We start from the raw sequence: 21962 nt of genomic DNA, 5'->3' as shown, positions 1-21962 counted from the left end.
ACAGATAATCATCAAGTGATCCATCCCCTATAATCCATTCCCACCTTCTGGCAAACAGAGGCTAGGGACACCATCCCTGTCCATCCTGGCTAATAGTCACTGATGGACCTATCCTCCACGAATTTATCTAGTGCTTTTTGGAACCCTGTTATAGTCTTGGCCTGCATAACTTAGGTCAACATACAGGTTTAGTGTAGACAAGCCCTCACTGTAAGGCATTTTATCAAATCATTTTTGTGGTTCTTTTCTGCACCCTCTCCAACTGTTTAGTGTATGCACAAGTCAGCTTTGATCATGGTGGACAACACAGCAGAGTATTGATGGAGTGGAAGGAACCGAAGGCAACAGAAAGCATGATGTGGGAGGACATACAGGGAAAGACAGAGTTACTTAGAGATTTTCAACTGGTGCCTAGAAGCTGAGCTTTGATACAAAGTCCAATGGGAAGCCATTGAATGGATTCAAAGAGTGAAGAGCTGCTAAGCTTTGTTACCTAATGAAAATTGGACTCTTAATGCTGCCCTTTGTTATCTTATACTTTGCTGCTCACCCCACGACCTCAGAGATCCTTTCACAGCCTATTGTGAGGCACATAAAGGAATTTTGAAGGTCTAAATAAATATCAATCCATTCTTCTTTATCCACTGTTTTGGTCACACATTCACGTAATTCTAAAAGATAAGTGAGACCCAATTTTCCTTTGCAAAATCTGTGCTGCTTAGACACTATCAAATCACGATCCTCTGCAACTTTTATTAATCTATCTCTAATTATTCTTTCAACCCCTTTACCAGGCTCATATGTTAGTCTTACTTGTCTTCTCTGGATCACTGCTAAGGCCTTTTAAAAGCGTAGGGAAAACATTTCCTAGCCTTCAGTATGATAACTGATTCTGTGATTCTATCAAATATTTAAAATTTGTATTCACAAAGAGAAAACTTTCAGCTCTACTCCTCATGTGGTGAGACACGAGACACCCTCCAGCTATTCTGTCTCCTTTTCCTGTATATTCCAGTGATGGAGAACCAGACGGAGATGAGCGAGTTCATCCTCCTGGGCCTGACCAACGTCCAGGAGCTGCAGCGCTTCCTCTTCATTCTTTTCCTCATGCTTTACTTGGCCAGCATGCTGGGGAATGAGGCCATCATGGCCATGGTAATGGCTGAACCCCGGCTTCACACCCCGATGTACTTCTTCTTGGGAACCTCTCCTGTCTGGACATCTTCTACTCAACAGTCACCGTGCCCAAGATGCTGGCTGGTTTCATCTCAGGGTACCAGACCATTTCCTTCACTGATTGCCTGGCCCAGCTCCATTTCTTCCACTTCTTGGGCAGCAGTGAGGTCATTCTTCTGGCTGTCATGGCTTACAACTGCTATGTGGCCATCTGCAACCCACTTCGCTACATGCTGGTCATGAACCCACAGGTATGCCTGCTCCTGGCAGCAGCGACCTGGACCACCGGCTTCCTACACACCCTGATGCAGACGGTCATGACCTCCCAACTGCACTTCTGCGGCCGCAAGAGTGTCCACCACTTTTTCTATGAAATCAAACCCCTGCTCAGCCTGGCCTGCAGCAGCACCCGCCTTAACCTGAGCCTCCTCAACATCGTTACTGGGACCATCGCTCTGACTCCCTTCATCATCACACTCCTCTCCTACCTCTACATCATCTCCTTCCTCTTCCTGAAGGTCCAGTCATGGGAAGGCAGGAGAAAGGCCTTCTCCACCTGCACCTCCCACCTCACTGTGGTGGCACTGCTCTATGTGCCGGTCCTCTTCAATTATATGCCACACTCTGTGAGAGGCTCTTCAGAAAGGGAGATGATCATCACCCTCATATACACCATCATCACCCCAGTTTTGAAACCCCTGATCTACACCCTGAGGAATCAGGAGGTGAAAACTGCCCTGAGGAAAGCACTGGGAAGAAAGCTTCTCCCTGGGAAAAATGAATAAAGTAGAGACAATACTCAAAAACTATCTCTGATATTATCAAGGGAAGTGGATAAATCGACAGTATATTGTAAGGGAAAATCCTGCACCTGAAAATATACTATATTGAGCCATATTAATTATTGGATATTTTACTATTTGCATTACAGTATTGCCTGGAAATTACACTCTAGGGAACCATTCTAATTGACCATTGTCATTATTAATTGTATTACAGCTGTGCCTAGAATTCTACAACATCATTGATGTTAGTGTTTTTATTATGGTTGTGCTTAGTACATCTATTGTTGTGAATAGCAGTAGACAGATCTTTATTTTTCCCCAGTATGGAAAAGTTTAGTGAAAATGGTGTGGGGGAGTCATTTTGGCTAAGTTTTCAGTGGAAAAATTTGACTGCTCATTGAGAACCTGAAAATCAAAAATGTTTTTGTTTCTCACAACCAAATATTGAACAGAATACAGCTGAAAACTGTGGGGGAAAAATTGGGGGGATTTAAAATGATTGTTTTTGTTTTGTTTTGAGGTTGTAATTTTTTGATGAAAAATTGAACAGTTCAAAGGAAAGTAGACACGTTTCATGAACATGTTTGTTGTGTCAAAACCCTGCTATTCCTAAAAAGAATTAAAAAACAAAAGATGGGTAAGTTTAGACCAGCTCTACTTGGGAACCATTATTATGAATTATTATGTTTATTAACGAGGATGCTAATGATGATATAGAGAAGATCATGACAGATTTTCATTTTGACTGGACCTATAAACCTTTAGATTTAAGAAATATAAAAATCACACACACTCGCCATCAAAACATAATATGAGCATTAAAAATGAAACAGTATTTTCATTTTTCCTCTTGTCTTGGTGAAGATCAGGCTGAAGATGTCAAAACTGACCACTTTTTAAAACAAATGTTGAATGGAATGTTCGACATTTATACAGATCCCTGTTGACAAAATCACATATGCTCTTTGGATCTGAATGATTAAAGGATTGGAAAACATGCCTTATAGTGATATAGATCCAGAGCTAAATCTTTTTATTTTAATCAAGAGAAGATTAAGAGGTAATTTAATCATAGTCTATAATTACTTACATGTGATCTATCAGCAGATATTTAATATAGAACATGCAGACATCTCACTCCTGAAGGGCTATAGAACAGAGAGGATTAAGAACAGAGATCATAGGCAACTGAATTTCAATGGGAGAGGGACCATTTAGGGAGCTGGGGGAAAAAAATCTATCTCTGTTAGTGACCTTACTTGGTCCTGCTGTGAAGGCAGGGGACTGGACTCAATGACCTTTCAAGGTCCCTTCCAGCTCTATGAGATAAGTGTATTTCTACATTATATTTGGGCACCCAACCCCCTTGGGCTCCACTGAAAATCTTTTACTTTTCAAACTGGATGCAGATGTCTTCCAAGATCAATGAACAAATGTGGGAGAACTTTTGCATTTTAATATGGCTAAATATAAACATAAATCTCAGAACAAAGAATGTAGGCCATGCTTATAGGATGGGGGGCACAATCCTGAGAAGCAGTGACTGTGAAAAAGATTTGGTGGGGTGTGGATAATCAGGTGAACAAGAGGTCCCATCATGATGTGGTGGGCAAAAGGGTTAAGGTGATCCAGGGATACATAAACAAGGGAATCTCGAGTAGAAGTAGAGAGATTACTTGACCTCTCCATGTGGCACTGGTACAACTGCTGCTGGAATCCTGTGAGCAATTCTGGCATCCAACATTCAAGAAGGATGCTAATAAATTAGAGAAGGGGTCAGAGAAGAGCCATGAGAATGATAAAAGGATTAGAAAACCTGCCTTGTAGTGAGAGACTCAAAGAGCTCAATTTAGTTAGCTTAACAAATAGAAGGTTAAGGGGTGACTTGATTATAGTCTACACGTACCTATATGGGGAACAGATATTTAATGCTGGGCTTTTTAATCTAACAGAGAAAGATATAACATAATCCAATGGTTGGAAACTAAAGCTAGACAATTTCAGACTGGAAAAAAATGTGTACTTTTTTAACCGCGAGAGTAATTAACCATTAGAACAACTTACCAAGGGCTGTGATGGATTCTCCATCACTGGCAATTTTAAAATCAAGAATGGATGTTTTTCTAAAAGATCTGCTCTAGGAATTATTGTGGGGAAAGTCTATGGCCTGTGTTCTACAGGAGGTCAGACTAGATGATCAAAATGGTCCCTCCTGGCCTTGCAATATGTGTATCTATATACTCCATTCCTTTTAATTTTACCACTGCCCGTGTGGTGAAATTATTGTTTGATGTTATTTCATCAGGGCCAAGGCCCAACCTTGTCCATATTCAGAGTTGCATTGGTTTCTATTTTAATTGGTTTAAAACCTATTTAGCAGATCCAGTGTAAAACCATGTATGGATGTTCTTATATGGATTTAAGAGAGGCTAATCTCAATTAGGCTTCTGTTCCTAACTCCTTTAGGTGCCGTGGAAAATATCACCCGACATTGGTTTACAAATGCCCCTTCAATTAAAATGGTGCAGGCTTTTGTGCAGTCAGTGCCTCACTGAAGCCGGTTTTGACTGGAGCTGGTCAAAAATTTTCCAGTGCAATGTTTTTCCATTGACACTGACACAGTGACACTGAAACTTTCTGTGAGAAAGTGTCAATTCCCATAGAATTTGTTTTGAAAAAACTGGGAAAAAAAACCCTAAAACATTAATCGATTCATAGATTCTGCGGCCACCTTAACTGAATTAGCTTGTTAGCATTGACCTCTCACTTGGTAAGGCAACTCCCATCTTTTCATGTGCTATAATATACATTCTGCTTACTGCATTTTTCACTCCATGAACCTGATGAAATGGGTTATAGCCCATGAAAGCTATGCCCAAATACATTTGTTAGTCCCTGAGGTGCCACAAGGACTCCTCGTTGTTTTTATTTGTGAGATGTCACCTAAGAACAGACACATCTAAGATGCAAATGCATAGTCAATATTCATTACTTTAGCTATAAAGATGACACATAGATTTAACCAGGATAATCATATTTGATGGATTGTAACTTTTCCATTCAGACCTTACATCAATTTGTGTGTATGTGGTGAAATTGACTTTTACTAATAAAATTCAAATCATTCTGAGCCTAAATATAAACTATTATAGCTGTCACACAGAGGCCTAAGATTGGTAGAATGGAAAGAGTTAAGAGGAAAATTGTCTTTTCCTCAACTGAGTAACTTTGTCTAATGCACGCATTTGATATCACTTTGGCTGAAATTCCCCAAGCTGTTAAAACACCCAAATCCTAATGCATCACAATGGAGTAATGTGCCTAACTCCCTTAGGTCCTTTTGAAAATTCCATCCCTTGTGCAGAGACAGCACAACCCCAATTATTATTATCGCTATATGACAATAGGCATATGAATATAGGCCTATTTCTGATCATCATCAATACTCACAAACTTGGCAACAATAAGACTATAAAAGTAAATGATTGTTGTAATATGTGGCCAATTTATTAATAATAAAGACAATAGGCTTATGCTTGTATTGTGATTATTCCCCTTGCTTTCACCTAGTGTATTAAGGAGGCATGCTAACAGAGATTCATCTCTCTGCTGTCTCTTGTTATTTGGGAACCAAGCTGTGAAAGAATAAAATCAAAAGCCAATTTTTTTTCTGGGTGTTTCATTATGTGAAGAATATTCTTGGCCCTAAGCCCAGTCAGCGCACTGGGTCTACAAGGACTTGTTAGAGCCTGGTTAATAATTGCCTTCTTGCTAATTACAGTAGGAAGCCATGGCAAGGAAGGGTGTTGCTGTGCATGTCCTGTGAGGCCTAATTAGACTAGATGAATGGGGTTCTTACCAGCTGGGCATTCCAGAGACAAAGCTGGGACCATCTTTGATGTCTCTGTAACTGCAATGACTGATACTCCCTTCGCTTGTCATTTCACATCCAATAAACCTCTCACTGTGGGTCCTGCATCCTTGGCCAGAACCCATAATTGAATTAAGTGTGAAAGTACTATCCCCTTGTGCACTGCCTGCGATTTGAATCGAGCTGGGTCTTTCAGCGTGTTTTCTATGTACACAAGTACCGGGAAAGCCCCTTGAGAAGCTCTGCAACTGATCTAGCAGCTGAGAATTGCTGGGCAGGAATGGTCACTGGGAAAATCACTGGGATTGTGGCAGGTTGAGCCAAACAGCTATATTTTATTATAATGTATTGTTTGTATCATGGCAGCTGCAGCTGCAGCTCACCCCAGGACTTTGTAATGGCTTGGGAAACTTGAGGCTAACAAGTGCAATTTACAGAAGCACCTATTTGATTTAGGAGCATAAGGCCCAGATTTAAAGGCATGCAAGTTGGAGTTAGGGGCTTGGGCACTTTTGAATATCCCTCTGGACACCCAGCTGCTTTTTCAGGCACCTAAATACCTCTATGGGCCTCATAGTTTAATAAACTTTAAGGCCAGAAGGGACCATCATGATCATCTGGTCTGACCTCCTTCATATTGCAGGCCACAGAACCTCACCCATGCACTCCTCTCAAAGACCCCTAACCTCCAGTTGAGTTACTGAAGACCTCGAATAATGATTTAAAGACTTCAAGTTCCAGAGAATTCACCATTTAGACTAGTTTAAACCAGCAAGTGACCCGTACACCATGATGCAGAAGAAGGTGGAAACCCCCAGGGTCTCTGCCAGTTTGACCTGGTGAAAATTCTTTCCTGACCCCAAATAAAGTGGTCAGTTAGGTTTTTTGCCCCAACTGCTCAGCTTGAAAGGCTGTTCCAGAACTTCACTCCTCTGATGGTTAGAAGCCTTCATCTAATTTCTAGTCTAAACTGTTGCTAACCAGTTTATATCCATTTGTTCTTGTGTCCACATTGGCACTTAACTGAAATAACTCCTTTCCCTCCGATGTATTTCTAGAGAGCAATCATATCAGTAGTATAACGGCCCTACCATCAATCAAACCCTAACCCCGCCCCTAACCCCGCCCCTTGACCCCTCTAGTCCCTCCCACCTGTCACCGGAAGTACTTCCGGGGTCAAGATGGCCACATGACCAGAAGCAAAGTGGGTCATGTGACCCCTCTAAGAACTCCTCCCACCACCCTCTACCAATCAGGAGGGGTTTCCTCCTGAAAGGACCACCCCAAGAGGAGATTTGACCAATCAGGGCAACTTCCGGGGGCGGGTGACCTATATAGAAGTGGGTCATGTGACCCCTCTAAGAACTCCTCCCACCACCCTCTACCAATCAGGAGGGATTTCCTCCCGAAAGGACCACCCCAAGAGGAGATTTGACCAATCAGGGCAACTTCCGGGGGCGGGTGACCTATCTAGAAGTGGGTCATGTGACCCCTCTAAGAACTCCTCCCACCACCCTCTACCAATCAGGAGGGGTTTCCTCCCAAAAGGACCACCCCGAGAGGAGATTTGACCAATCAGGGCGACTTCCGGGGGCGGGTGACCCCGTCTAGAAGAGGGTCATGTGACCCCTCTAAGAACTCCTCCCACCACCCTCTACCAATCAGGAGGGGTTTCCTCCCGAAAGGACTACCCCGAGAGGAGATTTTGACCAACCGGGGTGACCCCTCTAAGAACTCCTCCCAAGGCCCTCCGCCAACCCGAGTGCAGCACCAATACCCCATAAGTACCAGCGCCGAACAGAGGAGGCCATTCTTCTTACCAAGGACACGTGTTTTAGAAAGCGTGGAAAGGCTGCTCAGAGGAAAACATGGACTCCTTTACCACCCCCGTTAGAACTTCGGACTTTGTTTTACCCCCGAGAGTCTTTGACCGTCCACGGAGAAAACGTTACATCAGCAACAGTTCTGAGGAGGAGGTTGTGACTGCGGGGAGCCCTTTGGCCCAGCCGTTGTTGGATACGCCGGAATCCGTCCCCGAAACTCTTGTGAGGCACCCTGAGGAGCCTGATGACCTCTCTTTGTCCACCCCCTCAGATCGCCGCTTGGGAGAGTCACCGGTGGACAAGGCAAATGGAAAAGATGGCGCTCAGGTAAATGAACGATTAAGAAAAGGCGGTGGGGGGGTGATAAGACTAGGAACCGGGGGGGGCGGTTGTGTTAATTAAAAAAAAAAACCTAAGCTGAGGTACTTACACTGTTTTTTTTTAAAAATCTTTTAGCAGATCAATGATGCCTTTCTAGAGGACCCAGAGCCCCTGGACAGCGTTGCATCAAGCAGCGAAGATGAACCGGGCCCACCATGTTTTTGCTCAACACCAATACAAATTGTTGAAGAGGGCTCCGAGGATGATGGGTTTGAAGAGTTTAGGAGGAGGCTAGGCATAGAACTGTCCAAGCCAGTGCCACGTCGTGAGCGTAAAAAAGTTATGCGGATTATTGTACGCGTTGCTCTTTATGCTGTCCTTAAACACTGCCTTAGGGAAAAGCTTTTTGAAGATTGTGAGGGCTGTGTCATAGATGCGCCAGCCCAACGGCACCATGACTGTGTGAGTTGGACTTCAGTGGATATAAACTGCAAGCTCCGGGCCCTGTGTGCTGAGCTGTGTTTGGAAAGCTTACTAAACACTGTTATTGCCATAGGTTATGCTATGCAATGTCTGTGCCTAACCCAAGAACATTTAGCACAAGGAGTGACTTTGATAAATGCTGTGCAATTCAGTGGAGACCCTGACCGTGTTTTAAAGAAAATGACCAAGCCGGAAGATGCCTGCTTACAACGTTATATTGACCGTCTAGTTCGCACAAGAAGTTACAGAACCCTGCTTAAGAAAAAGAATATTTGTAAGAAATCTAAAAGGATTAAGTTAGAGAATGGTGAGGGTGCAAACATGCGATATAAAACTTGGCAGCTGTAAATTAAAAAAAAAAAGGGGGGGGTTGTGACTATCTGTGTTTTGTTAGAAGGCTTTTGGCCCTTAAGTTTTAATGAAGCATCTTGGTTTGTTTTTAAGGAGTTGTATGTCTTTTTAAAATAAATAAATAGTTTTGTGAGAATTAGTTTTTGTGTTTGTGTGTGTGTGTGTATGTGTGTGTGTGTGTGTAAAAGACATTCATTTATAGCAAAAAGCTGAAATGCATGTTGTGGGAGGGGAAAAAATCCTAAAAAACTAACAAACAGGATAGTTCAGACATGTTTGAGTATAATACAGTTGCTATGGAGAGCTGCTTTTACCAGCAGGACCAAATATTGTTTTTTTTCATCCCATGTCCCTAAGTGGCTCTCTCAGGGATTGAACTCCCAACCTTGGGTTTACCAAGCCATTACTTAAGCCACTGAGCTATCCTGCTTGTTAAAATAAATAGGTTTAAGCACACACCCCACCCTCACTGAATAGCCACAATGTTTGCAATTACTTACCTTTGTTCCTATAGGGTTACAATTGATTAGTGAGTTGGATGGTGAGTTCTGATTAATATGAAACGCTATTGGACAGTTTAAATGTAACCAGGGGTAATGGTGAAGCACTATTGGGCAGTTTAAAAGACCCAGGAGTTGGTGGAATGCTATGAGTCATTCTTGCTAGAAAAACACCTCACCCCCCAAACTTTAAGCATGAAAGAAACAACCAACCCCAAGACATTAACTGATATTGCAAAAGGGGACCCTGCACTTGGAAATGGGGTACTGTTTAATACTGTAAGAAAGCCACAAATGTATTTTAACTTACAGGGGTGGAGGAAGCCCTATTGTGTATATAGAATGGTTCCCACAACAGAGATACAAAAGGGTGTTCTGCAGAATCTATTATTTGAGAGCTGTGGTGATTAAATTAACCTGTTAGCAACTATGTTGAAACAATGGGGCTAAGAGGGTATAAAAACCTTAGGTATGCTGCAGTCTGTCCTTTTAACAGAAAATCTTTTTACATAACTGCTGGACTGCAAAAAGAGGTAAGCTTGCTGTCTCTAACTCTGAAACTACTGCCACTTTTTGCCCATGCTGTCTTTAGTAAATAATGGTGCCTATGCTTATTGCAGTGTGATCTGTTTTAGCATGGAACCAGTAACTTCAAACTGCATTTTACCACCAGGCCAAGGTAAAAACCATTTTAACTATAGTTAGCTTAATACTGTTAATTTTAAAAAAGTATAGGGATTTGGTGGTAATGCTAACATGTTTGCTTGTTTTTAACCTGAAGGCCCACACACACATGGGGGGAACCAGAACAATCATGTTCCAGCAACACTTTATCCCATAGTGAAAGGTAACTTTTTTTTTTTACACAACTGGTTTTTAAAATGCATGTGGGGGTTTTGAAAAGTGTGTGGCTGCAAGCTTGATTTGGGATGGGGGGGGATGGATTTGTGAAGGCATAGGTTTTTTACAAAAGTATTTGGTTTGTTTTAAACAGGTTTTTTTTGTTACTGTACATAATGTGGTGTGTGTTTAAAAATGGGCTTTGAGGGGAAAGGCCCAAACACATGGGCTTTTAAATGCAAAGGGGTAGGGTGGGCTGCAACTGGTTTTTAAATGCATGTGGGCTTTTGAAAAGTGTGTGGCTGCAAGCTTGATTTGGGATGGGGGGGGATGGATTTGTGAAGGCATAGGTTTTTTACAAAAGTATTTGGTTTGTTTTAAACAGGTTTTTGTTACTGTACATAATGTGGTGTGTGTTTAAAATGGGCTTTGAGGGGAAAAAGGCCCAAACACATGGGCTTTTAAATGCAAAGGGGTAGGGTGGGCTGCAACTGGTTTTTAAAATGCATGTGGGTTTTTGAAAAGTGTGTGTGGCTGCAAGCATGATTTGGTGTGTGTGTGTTATAAAGCTGGGATGGGAGGGGGGCAAGGGGGATTTGTGAAGGCATAGGTTTTTTTTAAAAAATATTTGGTTTTTACTGTGCATAATGGATTTTTAAAAAAGCAGTTTTTGGTTTTTATTTTGCAAAATAAGATGTTTATTGTAGGGCCAGAAATGATTATTTTGTTGTAAAGCTATGATTTTTAAATAGAAAAACACCCTGCTGAATGAATATATATAATTTTTAAGTTTTACAAGATGGTTTTATGTGTTTGCTCCACAGTACTGTCAAAACATGACCAGAGGGAAAACAAACTCAAAAGAAAAAGAGAGGAGACAGCTGAAAAGGAAAATTCACCAGCATCAGTGACTGATGGACGGATGAAGCCTAGTAAATATATTTTGCTTATTGGTTTAGTTGTTCTATGAGGTTTTGTATTTTAAGTAAATACACAGGTGTGGGTGAGAGAGAGAGAGATGGTAAAATTCAGTTTTTTGTAAACTGTTGTTATGGTTTCTTTCCCCTCATAGGCATGGGCAACCTTTCTGAAAATGCTGTAGTCAGCACTACAAGCACACCTCCTCCAGAAGAACTACCAAAGAACCAAAAATCTGCTTTGAGACCTTTAACAACGCAAAACAGCACTGAAGTGCAGATGAAGCATCCGGGCAGCCCAGACCTCATATACGTGAAACCCAAGGACAAAACAAAAGACTCTGGTAAAAAGCAACCACACAAACACAACTCCAGTTGCTCAGCGGCTACAGCCACACCAAGCCCTGAGAAAACTGTGAGCGAAAATGCCCACGTTCACAAACCCAGAGCACGCACTCTAGGGGTTCTGAAGGTGCGCAAACCTGGAGCATGTGATGTATGGGCTCCATATAAAAAACCATGGACTAGAAGCTTCTGTGATGCCAAGGTGTTGCAACCACACAAACACAATTCCAGTTCCTCAGCGGCCACCGCCACAGCAAGCCCTGAGAAAACTGTGAAAGAAAATGCCCACGTTCACAAACCCGGAGCATGCGCTCTAGGGGTTGTGAATAAAACACCGAGCACTGACAAAACATTCTCCCAAAACCATAAACTCGCCACAGCTCCCCCAAGTTCTAGTGTTTGGGAAGAGTTTGATGCTTCCATCAGAAAAGTGATGGATGCTGTATCCTCGGGGAGTCTAAAAGAACGGCCTTCTAGAAAGACTTGGGAAAAATATGATGCTTTGTTCAGAGCAATGTTAAAAGACAGGAGGGCTGAAAAGGGTGTCTCTGAGCAGGCATGACTAGTCGTGGAAAGGGGCCTGGGTAAAAGGGGCACCCTCCAGAGTACACATCAGCTTATGTGTAAACAAAAGGGGGGACAGCACTTGAGGGATAAACGGATGGCTGCCAAAAAGTTTCAGGCCAGGGTGGCTGTAAAAATCTTAAAAAGGGCTAAAGAGGTAATGAGGAAAAAAAAACAAAGAGAGATGCCTCCTACTGGAGGCTCTCAGACTGGCTTCTCTGAAAATGGGGAGATGGAATCAGACTCTGGTTTAGCAAATTCCCCAGAGGGCTCTCTAGACAGGCCCCATTCTACTTCCAATGACCCTCATGGAGGCTTCTCAGAGTTTGACTCCCAAATAGTATCTGATGTAGAAGATCCCTCTAATGATCCCATAGAGGAACCCCCAAGTAACCCCGAAAATGCAGAGGTGTATATGGAAAGAGTGAGAAGTTGGCAACATGAATTACCTAGATTTGGGGGGTCGGTATATTGTGAGGAATTTTGTTTTGTCAATCTTGAGCAAGTAAATTCAGCTCAGCAGGTTGTTGAAGCCATACACCAAGGAATACAGTTGGTGCTCGATGATGTTAATGGTAGGGTAGGCCCTGATGATTACGTTCAGTTACGTTTAGAGAGCCGTAATTTAGCTAACCCTTTGTTTTCAGTTAGAAGAACTAGGGATGAGCTATCTGCTGAGGATTTCTTAAATCAGACCTCAAAGCTGCTACAGAGCAATAGAGAGTTGCATCTCGATGGGACATTGCGCCTTGTTGTGACAGTTGTAAAAAACAGGGGTGGGGGTGCTCGTAGAGTTTTAAATTCTATCCTTAGTAGTCAAATTATTCATAAAAAAAGACAGTGTTTGGTAGACCTGACTTACACCGGTACCAATCTGTGTTTTGCTGGTGGCCTTTTGGCCGTCATGTCTGATCGTAAACCTACGGACACGGAATTGTTAGCGGAGGCGAGAAAGTTGCATGAGAAACTGGGGTGGTCAGATCAAAAAAAGATTCTGGTCAGTGACGTAGCAAAGTTTGAACAGCATTTAGGAGTGAACATACACGTGGTGCTTTATACGGAAAAAGGTGGCTGGGGCTTTTTTAAAACAGGAGGCCTCACGTACCCCAAGACTTATTTCATCCTGTTGCATGATGAGCATTACTATGGAGTTCTGGATGTGAAAAAGTTGTTTGGAGCGAAAAATTATTGTGAGTTTTGCCACACGGTGTACAGCCACGACCACTCTTGTAGGTATCGTTGCCGCCTCTGCTTGAGTGTAACGTGCTCAGACAGCGTGGGCGTGCAGCTGCGGTGTCCTAGCTGTAGACTGTATTGTCGATCCAAAGAATGTTTAGACAGACATGTCGACTGTGCATCAAAAAACCAAGTTGAATGCCTGTCTAAAACTTTGTGTGATAAGTGTCAGTCTTACGTGAACAAGCGGCATAAGTGTAAAGGGAGGCGATGTAAGCAGTGTCAGGGTTTGATTGTTGGTGATGTAGACAGTCACTTTTGTTTTATGGATAGCCTTAGAAAGCCTGAATCCTCAGAAAAGTATATTTTTTATGATTTTGAATGCATGCAGGAGACTGGGTTGCACACTCCCAATTACATTTTTGCTATGTCCTTAAATCCAGAAAAATCCTGGGAATTTAAGGGCGATGAGTGTCTGTCTGTCTTTGTTAAGACCTTTATCGGCAAAGAGTTTCGCGACTATACGTTCCTAGCGCACAATTCCAAAGGTTATGATGCGTACTTCATCGTTAGGCAGTTACTGAAGGAAAAGATGTGCATAGAACTGATCACTCAGGGTAGTAAACTAATGTGTGTGGAAGTGAAGGCCCTGGGGATTCGTTTTATAGACTCTTTAAACTTCTTGCCCATGAAGCTTAGCAAGCTACCGCAGGCATTGGGATTTGAAGGGTGCAAAGGTTATTTTCCACATTTTTTTAACACTGTAAAAAATCAAAATTATGTGGGACCTATGCCCAGTGTGGCACACTATAGTGTAGAAAGCATGATGCCCAGGGAGAAAACAGAGTTTCTCGACTGGTATCAGGACCACAGTTCTGAGGTGTTTGACTTGCAGAAAGAGCTCGCGTATTACTGTCAGCAGGATGTCAAAATTTTGAGACAGGCTTGTATTCTATACAGAAAAGAGATCATGAAAATGACGGAGAAGGGAGATGTAGTAGAGAAAGAACCTGGTAAATTCACCGAAGTAAAACTGTGCATAGATCCATTCCAGTACATAACACTGGCATCTGTTTGCATGGCTATGTACAGGTTTATGTTTTTGGAGCCTAACACAGTAGCTCTTCTGCCTCCAGACAACTATCACAGGCAGAAAAAAAGATATTCAACCCCATCTATTCAGTGGCTGTTGTATATCTCTTACAAAGAAAATATACAAATACGGCATGCTTTACAGGGTGGGGAACTACAGGTAGGACCCTACTTTTTAGACGGTTATGCCGATGTTGATGGGCTACGCACAGCCTTTGAGTTTAATGGATGTTTTTTCCACGGCTGTGTCACCTGTTATTGTGAAAAAGCACAAAATCCTATGACGGGGACATCTTTTGGGTTTCTTTATTACAAGACGCAGCTCAAGGCTGACTATCTGAAACGACTTGGTTTTGTAGTGAGGACTCTTTGGGAGCACGAGTGGGAGGTGATGAAAGAAACAGACAGGGAGTTGGCAGACTTTTTAAACCGAGCCCAGTTACCCCAGCCTCTTGTGCCTAGAGATGCTCTTTTTGGGGGGAGAACAAACGCTATCCGCCTGTATTACAAGCCTAACCCTGGGGAAGAAATCCACTATTATGATTTTACCAGCCTGTACCCTTTCGTAAACAAAACCAAAGAATACCCTATCGGACACCCCGATATACTTTATGACAAATTTGGACCCCTGGCAAATTATTTTCGAATTGCAAAAGTTAAAGTTTACCCCCCACGAGGTCTCTTTTTTTTCCATTGTTACCTGTCAGAGTGGGTGGCAAGCTTATGTTCCCGCTATGCCAAACCTGTGCGGAAACCGAGCAGCAGGAGACATGCACCCATACTGACGAGGAGCGGGCCATCCTGGGGACTTGGTGCACAGTGGAATTGAACGCGGCTATAGCGAAGGGGTACTTGGTGGCTAAAATCTATGAAATCTGGCATTTTAATGAAAAATCTAATAAACTCTTTTCAGAGTACATAAAATTACACCTCCGCCAGAAACAAGAGGCTTCAGGGTATCCCAGTTGGTGCACCAACGAGGAAAAACAAAATAAGTACATTAGCGATTTCTACCAGAAAGAAGGCGTGCGTTTACGCCAACATGAGATCGTATCAAACCCTGCTAAATGCCAAATCGCTAAACTGTTTTTAAATTCTCTGTGGGGTAAATTCGGCCAAAGAACCAACCTACCCAACACCAGCATCGTGAGAGACCCTGACGAACTCTTGCAGTACCTATTTTCCCCCAATTACAAGGTTTCATCCTGCGAGTTTATCGATGATGAAACAGCGTGCGTGTCTTGGAAGCATGCAAAAGAACGGTACTCTGTCTCTGGCAATACCAATGTTGTCATAGCCTGTTTCACCACCGCTTATGCCCGCTTAGAATTATACAGTCTGCTAGACGGTTTGCAAGAGCGGTGCCTGTACCACGACACTGACTCGGTGATATTTGTGAAAAGGGAGGGTGCCTGGAATCCACCTCTGGGGGATTATTTAGGGGAGCTCACAAGTGAGCTCCCGCCAGATCAACACATCACCGAGTTTGTGTCGGCAGGCCCAAAAACATATGGGTATAAATTGTCTGGAGGAAAGGCCTGTATAAAAGTCAAAGGTATTACCCTAAACGTAGCAAACTGTGAAAAAATCAACTTTGAAAGTTTAAAAGATCTAGTCCTGGACTACTGCACGGGCCTGCGAGATAACGAAAACACCTCAAAAAAGATAGAGGTGCAGCAGCCCTCTATCGTAAGAAACAAAAACCAGTGGCAAATAGAAACAAAAACCCTTAAAAAAACACAAAAAGTGGTTTATAACAAGAGGGTCCTAGGAAAAGGTTTTAAAACCCTGCCCTACGGCTTTTGAAAAAAATGGATACGAGGTGGAAACACCCCTTTTCCGCAATTCTTGCGGGGCCTAGCAACTGCGGAAAAAGTTACTTTATAAAAAATGTGTTGAATAATGCCAAACAAACACTATCTGTTATGCCTGAGAATATCGTGTGGTGTTATAGTTGTTGGCAACCTCTGTATAAAGAACTGCTCTGCAAATATCCCTTTATCAATTTTATGGAGGGGTTGCCTGATGCTTTGGATGATGACAGTTTGTTTCCTACTAATAAAGTAAATATGGTTATCATAGACGATCTGATGAACTCTGCTTGTGAAAGCGATGAAATCGAGAAAGCTTTTACCAAGTACGTGCATCACAGAAACCGGAGCATTATGTATATAGTTCAGAACGTGTTTTGTCAGGGAAAAAAGAGTCGCACAATTAACCTAAACACAAAGTACATGGTTCTGTTCAAAAACCCCAGGGATAAATTACAAATCGCTACGCTCGCTCGGCAAATGTACCCTGGCAAAGCTCAATTCTTTCTAGAAGCTTTTGAGGATGCTACCAAAAGACCTTATGGCTACCTGGTGGTGGATTTAAATGCTTCCACACCGGAAGCTTATAGACTAAGAACCGGTCTTTTCCCTCCAGACTGGCCAGTGGTTTATACTTTAAAAAAAACAGCTGGATATAAAAAGAAATGACTTATCGGCAGGTCCCTTTTTAACAGCTGGGACTGCTGACTGAAAACATGTCTAGCTGCGTGAAGAGAAACCTGGGCCTTTTAAAATTACTTAGCAAATCGTCCCCGCAGCAAAGGAAGGCTATTCTGTGTTCGGCCTCTGACGATCTAGTAGTGGCCATCTCAGAAATAGCGCTCAATACCTTAAAAGGAAACATACCTTTAACACAAAATCAAGTACGTGTGTTGAAAAAGAAACGCACGCTTATAAAAACTTTGTGTAATAAGAGCGTTTCACTTAAAAGAAAAAAGCATCTGGTAAAGCAGTCTGGGGGGTTTATTGGGCCTCTGTTAAGTTTTGCTATCCCTCTGATAACAGGGCTTTTAACTAATCGATAATGGAGTATGCAGAAAAAATGTACCTGGTGCCCAGCCACCAGTTGGAGCAATTAAGGGCTCCCCCTCCAGCAGAGGAAAATATCAGAACAACAGCAACTCGCTTACTGGACGCTGAAATGAAGTCTGTTCTTCAAAGAACTGACCTGGCCGAATATGAAAAGGCTAAACTTTACAGCGCCGTGCTTCAAAGGTACCTAACGTACGTGAAGCAAAGTGATGCGGATAAAGGGAAAATAAGTCTGTTTCTACCGGAACAGGAACAAAGCGTAACTGCCAAACCCCCAGAAACACCAAAGAACTCAGACTCTGTTGCTCAGGAGGTGCTGGATAATGTGAATAAGCGTTATAAAAAAAATGCAATAGTATTGCTAAATAAACTGGGGCAGGATAAAAATCTCTCTTCATGGAATGATAAAGGGTCTTTTGTGTACAAAGGCTCTGTGGTTAATGGTTCTAACATGCTTGACTTAGTCAGGGCTGTCACCCAAACTCGCTCTGTACCTAGCAAATGTGTACCTAAAGGATGGGATGTGTTTATGAATGCCATGGCGGAACTGAACGTACCATCTTCTGTCATGGGCAATGCAGCCAACAGAGACCTTTTGGAACGCCTCAAGGCCTCGACTGCTGACACTGGGGTGGATCAGGAATCCGTGACCCCTTTTTTGCCCTATAAAAAAAAAAAAAGATTGGCTAAAAGAGCCCAATGGCTCAGTGTGTAACGTTTTTCACATTCTAAAAATTTTAAAACTTGTAATGTTTTGCTTTATATAAAACATTTCTAGATTTTTTTAAAAAAAATCTGTGTAATTTTTTCAATTGGTCATTTAAAAAAACAGACAAACATCAATTTCTTTAAACCCCTAACCTGGGGTGCTTTATTGGGTAACCTGGCTATAAAAATCATTACAAGATACACATGTCTGGGCTTGTTGAAACATGTTTTGAGCAAGGCTAGGCATGCCCAAAAATTTAAATTTATTTTTTACAAAATTTATCACCATCCGGTCATTTTGCACTAAGTCGTCAGAATACAATTTTAAAATCCGGTCAAAAGATAAACCCTTGCTACGATGATGTAAAAAAAAACACGCAGTGATAGCCACAGGCGACGGAGCGGGGGTCTTGTAATTGTCTATTGTGAAACACCATGTCTGTGGCATTTTGTTTAAAAATTTCATAATGCTTTTAGGAAACAACACGCTGTTCGGGGGTTGCCCATATGAGTCAAAAAACTCTCCACGGTTATGCTCCGCCAGATACAGGGCGAGCCAGTGTTCACCCGGTTGGTTGTGTGGATGTGTGTTCACCACCAAACCTACGGGCCTCTGAGACAGCTTGCTTCCAGGGAGCCAATCACAAGGGAACACATCTAAAAAATTCTTTTTTGTGTAAGGATCCGTTGATAAGACACGTGAGAGCTGCACGGTGTCCATGTTCACATGTAGTCAAACAGAACGTTTCTTCTCTGATTTATTTCTATGACATTGTCAAAAACTCCATACACAATCATATTGACGGTAACCGTTAAAGCCTTTCCAAACCGTATTTCTGCTCTCAGGTTCCCAGTTTTAATCAGGGAATAGTGATCTGCGCATTCCTGGTCGGGAGACAGGTCAAAGGCAAACAAGGTGTAACCCTGTGCAAACTCCTCACGGTCGATTAACAGAGAACGATCTTTCATGTGTTTACCAGCTGTCTGTACCAGATTCATGTATTCTCTCACGCAGCGTCCTGCCTCGAAGTCCGGTTGCAGAGGCTTGGTCGGTACCTGTTCACCATCCACATACAGGGCCACAAAATTAATATCGTAATGTTTAAAATGAAAGGGATTTTTAGTGTAACTGCCGCTAAAGGCATCGTTATCCACAAATCCTAGGACAAGCATTTTGGGTAACTGTCCCAAGAACAGGTTTTCCTGGTTACTGACCCTGCTGCCTGCAGGGATGCTAAACACTTTCATTCCCACACGGTCCACGGGGTATTTAGCATTAGCGGCAAGCAGGGCCTCTGCATGCCCCAAACGGACACCCGGGGCCACCCGTACTTTCTTCACAAAAAGGGACGCTGATACAATGCGCAGTTTAAAGCCTTCAGCCGCACTGCCCATTAAACAGAAGGCGTCTTTACTGCGTGTCAGTTTAATTTTCACATCCACTCCATTTAACAAAAGTTTTTCTTGAAAAAACAGGTCACTGTGTAGATGGCCCAGCAGCTCTACCGTTCTGCTCTGGGCTGTCAGCTTTGCACGCTTCACAAACCCTAGATTCTCTCCATCCAACTCTGTTTTTTCATGTTGTCCAGCAGTGTCTTTGTAAAACAGGCCGGCAGAAAATTGCGTGGCGAGGGTATCATCGCTGTAATTGAGCACTGATTCTATAAAGGCCCTGTAAGGGTAACAGTTGTTGCTTTGGCTTACAAGGCGGTCTCCCAGTGTAACATCCAACTGACTGAAAATAGAGGCCACGGGGTAATTCACCAGGCCCACTTCGGCGTCCGCAGCAAGTTCAGTTCCGTCTCCTTTTACAATCTTGCAACACAGGTAAAGCAGCGTGTTGTTTAAATCCATATAATCTATGCCATTCCCTGCTATAAAAAAGTCAATGGGGGCAGACTCCGTAACGGCCGATAGAGGTGGCACCTCGATGTAAATGCTTTTCTCGATGCTGGTCTGCGTAGGGGCTATTTGAAACAAATCTAGTTCGGATTTGGTGCACTCTTCAGACCCGCAGTGAACAAAAGCCATATTGATTAAAATATGTCTCTTTTACCAGGCAGAGCGCGTCTCCTCTTTTGCCCAGGCTGCTTCTTGGACTTTCGTTTATGGCCGGCTCTGCGTGTCAAAGCCCTTCTTTTAAAAGGTTTTGGGGGACCTGTGTGTCTCGGGTATGACGTATTTCTCTTTCTTTTCTTCCTCCTTTTAATGTACATCAGCCCCGATCCTTCCTGTGAAGCTGTATTCCCCACCTTCTCCAGAACAGCACGGGAGACATGACCTACCACATCTTTAGCTATGTTTTGAGCGGCGGTTTTTACGTGGGGCTTAATAATCTCTAGCCCCCTCCTCAAAAGCGGTACAGCTTTTCGAAAGAGGCTACGAAATATTCCACCCACACCAGCCCCGTACATCACGGGGGCCCCATGATATCCAGGAAGGGCGTATCCAGCCTGGGCTTTGTAATAGTTCCTGTAGATGGTGGGGTCGCCATAATTTTTTAGGATTGCCATAATAGTGTTTTTTTTTGGCTTTTTAGAAACCTCGCTCTCTCCGTGGTCGCAAATGCAGCTTGATGATCACCTTGCCGAAGCGAAATGAGACATGTCTGTTCTGATCTGTCTTTATTTCAATGGTAATGGTGTCGATGTGGTGTTTACTAACAGGAACGTAATGAGGTTTATCATAGGTGATGGTAACAAACTCATTGTTCCTTCCTTGGACAGGGACGCAGCGTAACAGGGGAACAGAAAAGTCCCCCACAAACTGGTGTTCTACAATATCCGTGTACAGATACAAGGAGTTAAAACCCCCTGTAATGTCTGCCGAGAAGGAAAATTTTTGGACGTTGCGTTTTGGGCCCAAACCCAAAATGTTAGCTAGTTCCCCGCCAGTAGAAAACCCATAGTTAAAATTGGTAGATTTAAGTCTCACTTTTCTACCTACAGGGTCGTAGTTCATGACCATCTCAGGCGGTCCTTGGTGACGAGCCATGGTGCTGTTCATATGCTCTAGTAATTCAGGTATGGTCGAGTAATAACCTCGTCGTAGGATGAAATTCCACTTCGTATCTTCAAAGGTAATTTCAAAAGGGGTGTCTTCATTGATAGTATTCCAGCTGTGCGGGTATTGTATTTCCACTAACCCCACCTCCCAGGCACCCGGGAGATCCAAGGGCTTAATTAGCCGTATTGTAAAGTTCGAGATGGTGTTTTGGGGAAAAACTGCAGAGCTGGCATTGCTGGGCAAAGTGATGTAAAACCCTCCGTCGCTCATTATTATTTTTTCTTCTATCTGTCTTTGCAGGAGGAATTGGTTTTTTGTTTTTTTTTCCCTCTCTTTGGTTTGTCTCTAAATGTCACAGAGTTGAGAAGCTTCCACCCAGCTGTTAAACTTATCAGGCCAACCCAACCATTTTACCAGTAAGTGTTTTTTTCTCCCTTTTCCTTTCTCTGCTAGAATTTTTTCAATCCTGTAAATCCTGTCTCGTTTGGGGTTTACTTTTTGTAATTCTTCAGGGTAAAAAGATCCAGTAACTGCCTCACCTTCGTAATCTTTTAATCGGTATACAGGTCTTCGGCCCCTGGTTAAGGCTTCATCCACTATGAATATCTCATCGGTAAACGTCTGTTCATAACCTTTTTCAAAAGCGCCTTTGGTTTTAGATAGTCTCACGTGATCGCCTTTTCTAAAAGGGGGAACAACCTGTTTTATTTTAAAACTGTCTCCGTAAACCGTTTTCCACACCTTCAGAGAATTTGAAGGGTTAACATCTATGGGTCTGGTACGTATAGTCCTGTGAAAGCTCTGGTTATAACTCTTTATAAAGTCAGGTAAGACGTCAATGTAGCGAAAGGTGTTATGGGCTGTAAAATATCTCCACATCCTAGTTTTTAAAGTTCTGTTAAACCGCTCCACAACCCCTGCTTTGACTTCATTATTAGTAAGAAAATGGTGAACCCCATGCTGCTTTAACAGTCCACTTAAAGGTTTGTTTAAAAATTCTTTCCCCCGATCGGTTTGTAATTTTTGAGGCACGTGACCTTCGCTGAAAATAGCTTTAAAGGCCTTGGATACCTCACCACTTGTCTTGTCTTTTAGGCATAAGGCCCAGGCATATTTGGATAAAATGTCTATCACTGTTAA

The 21962-nt window shown here is 42.7% G+C and overlaps 1 protein-coding gene and 1 pseudogene across 1 annotated transcript; one reads left to right on the top strand and one right to left on the bottom strand.

Annotated features, from left to right (window-relative positions):
• The first annotated feature begins 1017 nt into the window (after positions 1–1017).
• Positions 1018–1961, top strand: LOC115637874 (annotated as a pseudogene).
• A 16578-nt stretch (positions 1962–18539) lies between these two features.
• Positions 18540–19847, bottom strand: LOC115637872 (uncharacterized protein F54H12.2-like). The gene is made up of 2 exons (XM_030539471.1): positions 19073–19847; positions 18540–18976 (listed from the first exon to the last, which is right to left on the bottom strand). Exons 1-2 carry the CDS (start codon positions 19845–19847, stop codon positions 18540–18542), a joined length of 1212 nt encoding a protein of 403 aa, XP_030395331.1.
• Positions 19848–21962: the final 2115 nt, after the last annotated feature.

Source organism: Gopherus evgoodei, chromosome 21 (genome assembly GCF_007399415.2).
Source record: "Gopherus evgoodei ecotype Sinaloan lineage chromosome 21, rGopEvg1_v1.p, whole genome shotgun sequence".
Lineage (NCBI taxonomy): Eukaryota > Metazoa > Chordata > Testudines > Testudinidae > Gopherus > Gopherus evgoodei.
Note: the sequence above shows the minus strand (reverse complement) of the source record. Positions and strands in the feature narration are given on the sequence as shown.

Excerpts from the sequence above, each read along its gene's own strand:
- LOC115637872 (XM_030539471.1), bottom strand. The coding sequence starts at position 19,847 with ATGGCTTTTGTTCACTGCGGGTCTGAAGAGTGCACCAAATCCGAACTA. Across the intron at positions 18,977-19,072 it reads TGCTAAATACCCCGTGGACC|GATTTGTGGATAACGATGCC; the intron begins GTGTGGGAATGA and ends TGCTTGTCCTAG.